Below are 11,233 nucleotides of genomic sequence, written 5' to 3'. Positions count from 1 at the left end.
TAGGACTGGTTCACAAGAGATTAAGGGGCAGACGAAAGAACCATGCATTAATTATTCAACTAACCTCATCATAGGCACGCTACCACTCACTCCATTTTAAAAAATCAGATAATAAATTTTAGCATGAACATGGCAAAAAGAGTGTAAATAAGTGATATCCCCTCAAAAAAATTGCATTTTAGAAATTTAATTCAATTTCAAACAAATATAAAAATTATAAAAGTTTTACCAGAGAATTTTTCAAATGTGGCTTTCAAAAATATAAATATTGTCGTCTGCAATAATTAAAATAAACTAAAAACTTAAAGATAGTGACTGCATTTCTTCCGCTTGTCATCATCTAATAGCTTGGCTGTCTTACTGTGCATAAAAAATATTTACGCTTCCATATGCATCTTCTGTCCTTATGATTTGGTTTTTGAGCAAGTCTAGCAATCTTATATTTTAAAAATTATATACATTAGGTACTTGTTTTATTTTGAAAACCATGTGATAGTTTCAATATGGTTCTTTGTTCGCCCACCTACACATTAGACCTACCATGAAAACTTCAACACACTCAGTTAAATTCAGGCATTCAACCGTATTTTGAAAAGATAACATGGACTAAATTTCAGCAATCTTTATAGAAATTATCCAAGTCCACAGGCCATCATTCAAAAAGAAAAACATAGTGTCACATATATGCTAGAATATTCAATACTTACGAAAAGGTGAAAAATTCTCAGCATGACAATGAAATATTGTGATTATCAGTTAAAATATTATTTTATTTTTCTATATGATCTCCAGTGGATTAAACACACTTGGTCCAGTGTTTCTCCAACATCAGTATTCCTTCCCGGAAGTGAGTCTAGAAAGCTGTGAAAATATCCATCAACGGACCTCGCAACTTCTTCATTGGACCTACAGCGCTTCCCAGAAACAAATTTCTTCAAGTTTGGGAGCAGATGGGTGAAGTCTGAGGGTGCTAACCCAGGATGATAGGGGGGATGGCTGAGCTAATCGTACCCCAAATCCCATAGTTTTCCCATTGCCAATGCACCTTTGTGAGCAGGTGACAGCAGGTTGTCCTGGTGAAAGATGATTTTTTTCTTCTTCAAGCCAGGCCTCTTCTTGTGAATTTTGACATCCAGCTGGTCAAGAAGGTTGGAGTGATATTTGCCTGTAATTGTTCTGCCTTTTCCAAGGTAATCAATTGACAGGGGTCCCTTTTGCACCCCAAAATACACTGGCCATGACCTTTCCGGCAGATGCAATCAAATTTGCTTTCTTTGGTGCTGAACCACCGGCTTCCACCCACTGCTTCTAGGGCTGTTTCATTTCTGGCATGTAGTGGTGGACCCATGTCTTATCCGTGGTGACAAATCACCACACAAAATCGGCCAGCTCACTCTTGGATCGGTCCGAACATTGCTGTGAAAATCATTTTCCTATTTGCTTTTGATCGGCATTCAGCAAATGCGGCACTCAACTTGCACAGAGCTTTTGCATCCCTAACTCTTTGTGCAAGATATTTCATCCCCTTTCTTCCCATATCCCCAAGCCCTTAGCTATCTCACTAACCTTCACTTGCCTATCATCCGACATGATATCGTGCACCTTTTCGATGGTTTCTGGTGTGGTTGCGGTTTTTGGCACTTTCAAGTTAGTCATCTTTGAGGGATGTGCGACTGCATTTAAATTCTGCTGCCCACTTTTTAACAATTGAAATCGAAGGAGCAGAGTCCCCGCACACTTTTTTCGAATTCAGATGAATCCCCTTAGGGGTTAATCCATCCAAAACAAAGAAGTTTATGTCCGAACAAAGTTCAAGTATTTCCATTTTGACAATAAAAACAATAGATATCTACTGCAACAATATATGTAAACAAACTACTTGAGAGATCAAGTTAAAACTTGTCTTGTAAACTAATGACATGTGCACCCCAGCAGGAATCATAAATTTTTGCTGATTGTAACGCCATCTCTGTGTCAGGCCGAGAAAATTTCACCTTATCCTTGTAAGATAAAATACTAATAAATATTAGCAACAACATATAAGTATATCATTATAAATGCACAATATACTTTTGAGCACAGTTAAAGAAGGGAGTCAGGTACCAAAAGTTAAATTGGTATGAATGCAACTTGCAAACATTTTTAAAAAATTTATAGAGAAAGCACTTAAAAGAGTTGACTTTTCTCAAGGTAAACATGAGAACTCTAAATAAATTTCTGCAAAAATGACTAAATGTAAACTTAGTTTCAAAACAATTATGATACCATTGATTATCACCTTGAGTTAATCGATTTCTCAGAATTTCATTACCATTTCTTAAAGTTTGCACCTAACACCACAAGAGAACCACATAAATTTTCAGCCTTCCAACATTCTAGCATACCCTATGATTTCTCAGTGATCGTTTGGTCGACTTTACTTTTGACTTCAGGTTTCCCACAGCCATCAGTTACATTTTTTAATCCTACCTCCATGAAATTTGTCTTATTCTGCATTTCTCCCGGTGCTCCACCATCTCCTTGCCCTAATTCAACTGTTTCAATGGCTACAGGTGTTTTATTTTCATCTACAGTAGCATTCAATACTGAAGAAGATACTTCCTTTCCAGATTTTAATGTCTCAGTAGTTGATCTTTTTGGCACATCAGCATTTAATTTCACCTCTCCAATTTTGAAAACTGCATCCTCAGAGGCCCCAGCTCTGTAATACAACTCCTTTCCACCAACATCTGAATCAATAATCTCAATAGATTCAGTACTCATAGGGTCTTCCTTCTTTTCTTCCTGCGGAGGCAACTCAATCACATTGGAAGGTATTACAGACCGAACCCCACAGCATTCAACATGATCCTCAGTTCCTTCATCTTTAGTTCCTGAAAACAAATAGGAAGGAACTAATAAATGTTATCTACAAAGACATTCCTCAAAAATGGCAAACACCACAAATTTCACTCAAACCAAAATACCTCTGAAATAATGTAACCATTAGGATTTTTTCCTATGCATATGTCATTGTTTTAATTGAATACATTTAGAATGTTTCATAATGCAAAAAACAATGAATTTTTCATGCAGAGATTGCAAAATGTGACAGCTAATAATGAGTACTGGCAGTAATCCTACATGAAACCACTGAGACTGAACACTTACTGAGCTTCTCAATCCAGTAAAATGCAACCCAATTCTTTGTCCTCTGACTCCTATTATCCAAGGTATTTGATTGACATCACTTTCAAGTGAGTAACAAAAGGTGCGAAATGATTATTTTTCAAATAAGTTACTTCAAATATACAAATGTAACTACTCATACTGAGTTCTATTATAAGGTTTGCCCAGAGACTTCTAATCATTCCCAGCAGTTTTCTTCCAATTATTAAGAAGGCGTTTTCAAATTTACCAAACACAAACTTTACATGAAAATGATGACAAATATCTTGTCTTTCATGCTCTGAACCTCTACAATATACAGTAGGTAATTGATCAACCATGGAAGTTGTAACAGTGAATATCAGACAAAGCAATCACCAGCGATAGAAGCACTATTTGCTGAAATTTCAGACCCAAGGTCTTAATAATACCTTAAATTTGACAAAATATGCCATATTGTACTTTCAGATACACAAAAACACATCCCTGAATCTTAAAATGTACATCTAGGCCTCTAGGTGCCCATTCCCAATCCAAATCTCAAATAAAAACTTGACTAATCTACTGTTGCACTCAGCCCAATTGAATGTTTTCATTTTCATAGTCAATTGAAGCAGCACACTTTTGATAGAGCAGGAAAAGGAAAAAAATGAGTTTTATGCAGTGAGTAAACACTTCTATTTAAAAGGCTCAACACTGAAAGACATGAAAGCATGTCCCGTGGTTGGCGGCTGCGACATCATTGGTGGGGGCATAGCACAGAATGAGACAGTAGTATTTGGTTAACGAGTCTTTTATTTAACCCTGATCAAGCAATGGGTTTCAGGCACTGAGGAGTAGGGACGAGCGAGCGGGGCAAGGCTGGCCATCTCTGGTGTGGTCGTATGCGCGACCGACGGACACAGAGGCAGGGTATCAGGTGAGGAATGGGGAAGGGAGTCGGGTCGTCAGGAGAGATGCAGGGAAGGGCTGGGCATCTCTAGTGTGGTCGCAGGCTTGACCAACGGACTCAGAGACAGGGTATCGGATGAGGAATGGGTCAGGAATGGGGTCACTGCTCCAGGAGCGTCTCGCTTTATAAGGAATAGCGCCTTCGAGGGGAGGGACTTCAAAGTAGCTAAATAGTAGCTACATTGTAGCAACAAAGGAATTGGGTAGCGGACATTGTCCTGTCTTGGTTTCAGAGACACCCGCACTACATCACCATACATTGTCTGGTATGCTGGGGGGTACTCCTTGGGAGAGTTAACCAATAGTGGGGGTTTCCGAAAAACCAACACTATAAGCCTAGTATGATGAAGTTTATGAAACATCTGCTCCTGTGTTTGCCACTGTTTACAATTGGGTAAACAAGTTTCAATTTGGCTGTACATCTACAAATGGCAAAAATCATTTGAGACATCCAGTGGAAGTGACTTCCTCTAAAATGATCGACGAAATCCCCAATATGGTAATGAGCAATTGATGAATCAAATTTCACAAAATAGTCAAAGTCACAGGTTTATCACAAGGTATAATGTTTTCAATTTTGAATGGAAAATTGGATGTGAAAAAAATCTCTGCAAGATGGTTGCGTTTGCTCTCAGGGGAGAATTCACACAATCATGTGGTCAATTCGGCGGCTGGTTTGGCACTTGTCCATCACAATCCTGGCATGTGGACAAAACATGTTCTGTTGGCAAAATACGTTCTGTGGACAAAACATAAATACACCACTACACTCCAGAGAAAAAGGAAGAATCGAAACAGAGGGTTTCTAAAGGATAACCAGCTCTGGCGACAGTGTAGACCGTGAAATTGGCCAACAAGATTATGTCCATGGTTTTTTGGGATGCACGTGGAATAATCTATATCAATTACTTGCAAAACAGATAACTGATAAATAAAGAGTATTATGCATAATAATTGCAATGGTTGGGAAAAGAAATCAAGAAAAACCATTCTTATTTGCCATGGGATAAAATTCTCTTCTATCAATAAAATGCATGGGTGCACACCAAAACAGTTTCAATTGTGAAAATTATGGATTTAAAGTACAAATTATTACAACGCCCGCTATTCACCAGATTTGGCCCCAGGCAACTTTTTTTTTATTTTCAAGCTTGAAAAATAGACTCAGCAGGCACTAAGTATATCAAATGAGGAGGTCATCGCCAATACAGATGCCTATTTTAAGGGCTTTCCTAAATCCAACTTTTTGGTTGGCTTAAGAAAGTTTGAGAAACGCTGGGAAAAGTTTATCAAGCTAAAAGGAGATTATGTTGAAAAAATCTACCCTAAGTAATTTGTTTTTTTTATTTTTTCCTACAGACTTATAGAATGACCAATATACCTTACTATTAATCACTAAAGCAAGGAGTCATTATCCAATATGCAAAATCATTAAAACTTTCATCCTCAACTCAATTTAATGTTCTTGAAAACAGGATCCTGCCCTGTTGTATGGAAAGTTAATCGTTTCTTTTACATCAAGGTATGCCCTGAAGCATGTTCAAATATGTTTTGTGAACTTATTTGTAAGCAAAGCAATATTGAGGAATCCTTTTTTCTCTAGCACAACAAACAGGTTTACATAGAGTTCAAAATTTCCCTTGGACTTAATGCAAATCATTTTTTTACCAATTAATTAAATAAATGTTTCTGGCACACAAAAAGCTTGATTCAAAGTAACTAAAAACATTTTTATCCATAACCCTTTGCTAAAACCAAATTATTCTGAGTGAGAATGGGAAATTGCTAAGAGTGAATTGACAGCGGCTGGAAATTTGGATTGATGATATATTGAGAGGCAGTGGGATGATAAAGGCCAAGTTAAAATGGAGTATGTAGTTAAGGAAGTATTGAAGAGAAAATTATGAAAAAATAAAAAGAAGTATAAACCAGGAATAAGAGTTCAAAAGTACACAAAGCTGCGTTATAGCTGTTAGGGATGTCCAGACCCAACATCAAAATAGGACACTGCCAATACCATTGCTGAATGAATATACTATATTTTACCAACATTCCAAAAAAATTCACAATTAGATAATACACAGTGTCATAGTAGATGAAAATTTTTTACTAAAGCATTTGACATGATTTTTATAACTAATTTTACTATGTAAATAGTTCAAAATTACCTAAGTCAATAGTATGGTAGCAGCTGTAATATGCATCCTCTGCATGATCTCCAATTCTGAGAAGTTGAATGGACCTTACAATTTGATCTCCAAATTCCAAATCACTTTTTTCCTCATACAGATCCTTAGGAATCTTAAATATTCTCTGAAAAAAGAACCACCTCCCATGAGCTTTATATATTGAGCATGAATGATATATTACATCTCTGTTTGCAATTAATTCGTATCAACAATCGATTACTAAACCAAAACAACTTTAGCATACTATTTATTCAAACCTTATTCAAAAAAATTTCTTCATCTGACTTATAGGATTACATTTCATTAAAATTTGCTGGAAAATTCTATTGCAAAGCACATACATTTTTAGACACTCCTAATAAAAAGTTATGAAGTAGGTGTATGACCTATGATGTAATCCAAGGTTAAGCTAATAACCCAATACATATCTATTTCCAATATTTCTTTTGTTTATGTTTATCTTTGATTGTTGCTGATTTTTCCATGGAACAGTTGTTGATTGAGCAATGAAGATTGAGTGTTGCAAGAGGAAGGAATAAGGGTTTTTTGTTGTTCCGAGACTAGAAAAAGATAATGAGAACCTATTTGGGAAAGGTAGTGATATGGTCATTTGTCGTCACTACTAAGTTAAACTGGTGACTAGGACAGAACTCATCTAAAAAGAGTTTCCAAACAATTTCCAAGTTCTCATATTAGCAAATAAGGTGAAGGTATTTATAAAGGCTATGGGGAATCAAGATGGTGTGGTGGCTAACATACTGGCTTCCCATCGGGAGGGCCCAGATTCAAATCTTGGAGAAAACAAATATTTTTCAGTAGTATCCCAATCTCTACTTGGGTGCTCTGTGGAGTACGACATCCTTCGGATGGGACGTTAAACTGTGGACCCCTTGGTGCCTTTCGACAAGAGTGGACTGATGCCGATGCCGGGCCTCTCTCCACCCTTCCTTTCTCATCCATCCCTGATGGCGCAAATGACCTTAGCTGTCTGTCGCCTCCCAAAAAAACTACTACTATAAAGGCTATGAATATCATGCAACTCAAAAGATCTGGGAGAGACACGGCTGCTGACATTGGGATCAAAATATGATCTAGAAATGCAGATTCAACATGAGTTGCGGGCTAAAAAAGAGAATCATAATACTCAGTATCCAGGGAGACAAGTGATATCCTGTCAAATTTAACCACATTGGAAATATATGCACTGATCCAAATTCAGTTTCAGTTTCCCAACTAGTATTGTGATAGTGGAAAATCTATAAGAACTGAAGTGTTTACTCAACATTTCTGACAATATAGAACCATAAATAGGACCATTTGTGAGAACGTGGAATATTCTCATGGTTCATCCAAGTGCAACGAACACCATCAAGATTTGGGCTTTTCACCACATCATTTTAAAAGACTAATAGCTTCACATTTGCGGTCTCTTTTTCTCTTCCCATCATCCATAATAAATTCTCAGATTTTCAATTTCATGATTTACATATCCAAAAAAAATTTAATTTTAAACTCCAAAATTCCTCATCACTTTTCAGCTCTCATGTCAATCAGCTCAAAAGGTCATAATGAGTAGTTTAGTCTATGAGTATAAAACTATATAATAATCTACCTGAATGTATAAAAAGAGAAGGACGTGTACCTGTGTTTAAGAAAATGGTTCGAGAATTGCTCATTGAAAAGTTTTATTATAGTGTCAAAGAATACCCGAGGCCTAATTTATAAATTTGTAGCATTTTCTAATTTTGTAATATTTCTTATTTTGTAATATTTCTTATTTTTGTAATAATTTCTATTTTTGTAAATCTTGTACTTGACAAATCCTATGCACTTGCCAGTGTTATTACTGTGCACTGTGTCTCTTGGACGAATAAATATTATTATTATTATTTCAGGTGTGATGTAGTGCTATTCAAACATAACAAAGAATGGATAGTAGGAATTTTTCACTAGATAATTAATTTATCCAGAGGAAAATTGCTGTTATCCATTCTTTATCAGCTCAACAGATATCCAGTAATTGTATCATTATTATTATTATTATTAGGTGCAGTCTAATGGGTTAGGGTAGGTTTTTGATGGATTCTGGCACTACACACGACTATACCTACCCATTTCTCCTCAGTATCTCCTGTATCCACTCGTCCCGCCTTCTTCCAATATCTACGAACTGCCATTTATCTTCCCATACCATTCCAAGAATGTACATAACTGTATCACTTGTTTACCTTTCTGTCCATTTTATATTCTCAATTCTCCTCCACATCCACATTTCAAAAGTCTCCAACCTGAGCTTTTCCTCATTCCCCAATTCCTTCTAAACACGTTCTAAAGAGGTGAACTGTCTTACCTGTTCTAATTATGTTGCCCAACTAGTATCAACCCCACATCCTCCCAAAGAATAATATCAGCTGCCTCTAAAAGCTCCTTTTTTTGCTACAGTTAAGTACCCTAAATTTGATTTTCTTATACTACTGCCCTTTCTCACTCTCTTAAATTTAACATTATGTTTATTTAGCATTGAACTGTGATCCTAACCCGCTCTCAGGATACTGAGTTGATCAGGCTATTCCTAAATCTTTGGCTAACCATTATGTAATAATCTATCGGATATTTCTCAGTATCTTCCTGGATATTCCATGTGTACTTATGTCTACCATGGCGTTGAAACCTGGTAATAGTTATTATTAAGCTATTTATTTCTACAGCAAAACTACACAGTTTTCTCCCCATTGAAATTCCTTTCTCCTAAACTGCACTCTCCTGCCTCACTCTGATATCTCCCTTTGCCTATCACCACAAGTCCTAATACACAATTAAACATTTTCTTCCATGTAAATGTGCAAAATTTTAACAAAATGAATGTAACCCCTACCTACTTCTTCCTCCCAATGACTACTTGTCGGAATGTGCACCTGGACAATTACTAGATTTATCAGGTCTGCTCTGCATTCTACTACTAATATTCTGCCATTTATCTGCTTCACATTCACGATTCTTCCTTCTTTTCCTATTCAGTACCCCACTCAGACTCTCCTCTCCATTATAATTTACTCTGTACTTATCGCATTAATAATCCTCACAATCTATCTCACCTTGTGCTGACTTAACATATTTATATTCCCTCTCCCTATATCTCACTTGCTTCACAATTTCCGTCCTCAGCATATAGCATTCCAAATCTATTTTCATAAAGTATCCCTGATCTTTCTCTTCTTTTCCACTGTCATTCTTAGCTCAGCTGGGGTTTAATGGCATTACGATGTCATCTAACATATTGCCGAAAACAATTTTTTTCAAAAGGAATTCCTTTTGGAATCATTCGTATACCTTATTGCTACATTTTTTCAAGTTTTTGCTCCATGGGGTAATTATGCTGTCCACACTCAATCAAAATTTGATTGCAAATTGTAAGAAAGTAAATAATTTTTCATAGGGCAATTGATCCTAATAATATAGGATATTCAATCAAGGTAAGATAGTCCAGCAGTAAAGCGTTGGAATACTGAACAGGGGGCCCGGATTGGACTCCCGAGGAAGCTTTATGAGCACCCTCAGCTTCACCTAAGCTGTGCGATTTTTCGGGTACCTGATCTTCCTGGGAAACCACAACCGGAACCGGGAAAGGAACTAACCATCCTATATCCTGATGATGAATTATACACACCGCCGTTAGGCTTCGTGTTGGTGCACTGTAACATCACCTTAAAACCGACCTAAGGGTTGATAACTGTGTTAAGTTTTTTTATTCAAGTGACTTTCCGTATCTCTTACCTTTTTCCTCAATGACTTATCTCTCGACATCTTCATCATGGTCAAATGAGGAGAAAAGTCATCAGTCACAACCAAACCCTCATCAATGAGGGCCTTAAGTAATTCTACATGTATATTTTTCACTTGATTTAATGGCTCGCCAGGCTCAACTTTGGCAAACACAACCTAGAGGAGGTAAGCAAAGACGAGATGATTGATTTGCAAATTTCAAAACTTATGCACAGGATTACGTTTGAATAAATAATTTACCTCATTTTTAAAAGATCCAATCCCCTTGAATTTCAAATTTACCGGATTTTTCATCAACGTTTCTTTGACATCTTGTTCTAACTTTACTAAGGCTTTTTTGGCCCTAAGAAAATGTTGAAAAAATAAGCATTGTCATATGTATCCAAAAACTTCGGCATTGGCCTAAAAATGTGAAAAGTTTCAATTTATTTAAGCAACTAAATCCATACCGTCTGATTTCATCATTTCCCTGAAGACAAAGGGTGCATAAAGTGATATGCAATGTAATAAGTTTTATTAAAACAGACTTATAGAGGGGCTTTTTGGATGTTACAAGATTCTGAACAACACGAACTGCCCGATGAATCTGTAAGTTCAGGAAAATAAAGGTCATACATTTTTCTTGAATCTCAAATATTTCGTCAGCCTTAAGTTCAACAATACTAGTCCGTTACAATCACACCTCTGGATTAGACACTTGAATTGCGACAAAAAAATTAGGCCGCGTACTGCCCGCTGATAAGCTTCGTGTCCTCTTTGGACTTGGCTCTTCACCTAAGTAAATTAATATTAAAGCACACCAAATAGTTTCCAAAGGCGAACAAATGAACAAAATAGCATGCACCCAACCTGATTTATTCGCTTCCATTCTCTTTTATGCTTAGGAACAGAAATCCTATTCCACAAAAAATATGACCAGCTTTATGTCAAAGCTTTGACCTTCAAAGGCAATAAAAATTATAATTATTTTAGTCAGAATTGTTCAATTCTTGTCAATAAAACCTTCAATTCCACCAATGTAAATTAATTCTCACATACAATGCTAACACTGTAATCGAAGACAGTCTTATCACTTGGGAAACCAAGTTATTTTTTCGCTCTCAAAAGCAACAGACAGGTTTTTGGCATTCTTTTTGTACTATATCTTTCAATGTTTACATCTA

At 36.4% G+C, this 11,233-nt stretch overlaps 1 protein-coding gene across 4 annotated transcripts; it reads right to left on the bottom strand.

Moving 5' to 3' along the window:
* Positions 1–2,089: 2,089 nt before the first annotated feature.
* LOC139700890 (A-kinase anchor protein 7-like) lies at positions 2,090–11,233 on the bottom strand. Of its 4 annotated transcripts, none has more exons than XM_071599333.1 (7): positions 11,109–11,233; positions 10,753–11,009; positions 10,520–10,656; positions 10,311–10,413; positions 10,062–10,226; positions 6,267–6,411; positions 2,090–2,873 (listed from the first exon to the last, which is right to left on the bottom strand). In XM_071599333.1, exons 2-7 carry the CDS (start codon positions 10,936–10,938, stop codon positions 2,386–2,388), a joined length of 1,224 nt encoding a protein of 407 aa, XP_071455434.1. In that variant the 5' UTR covers positions 10,939–11,009; positions 11,109–11,233; the 3' UTR covers positions 2,090–2,385. The 4 variants fall into 4 exon arrangements, with proteins under 4 accessions (XP_071455434.1, XP_071455435.1, XP_071455437.1 ...); XM_071599334.1 differs by lacking the exon at positions 11,109–11,233 and having other exon boundaries at positions 10,753–10,844; positions 10,920–11,068; XM_071599336.1 differs by lacking the exon at positions 11,109–11,233 and having other exon boundaries at positions 10,753–10,838; positions 10,920–11,068.

The sequence above is a fragment of the Hetaerina americana genome, unplaced genomic scaffold, assembly GCF_022747635.1.
Source record: "Hetaerina americana unplaced genomic scaffold, ioHetAmer1.1.p SCAF_11, whole genome shotgun sequence".
Classification (NCBI taxonomy): Eukaryota; Metazoa; Arthropoda; class Insecta; order Odonata; family Calopterygidae; genus Hetaerina; species Hetaerina americana.
Note: the sequence above shows the minus strand (reverse complement) of the source record. Positions and strands in the feature narration are given on the sequence as shown.

Excerpts from the sequence above, each read along its gene's own strand:
- LOC139700890 (XM_071599333.1), bottom strand. The coding sequence starts at position 10,938 with ATGGAAGCGAATAAATCAGGTTGGGTGCATGCTATTTTGTTCATTTGT. Across the intron at positions 10,227-10,310 it reads TTGGATCTTTTAAAAATGAG|GTTGTGTTTGCCAAAGTTGA; the intron begins GTAAATTATTTA and ends TACCTCCTCTAG. Across the intron at positions 6,412-10,061 it reads ATAAGTCATTGAGGAAAAAG|AGAATATTTAAGATTCCTAA; the intron begins GTAAGAGATACG and ends TTCTTTTTTCAG.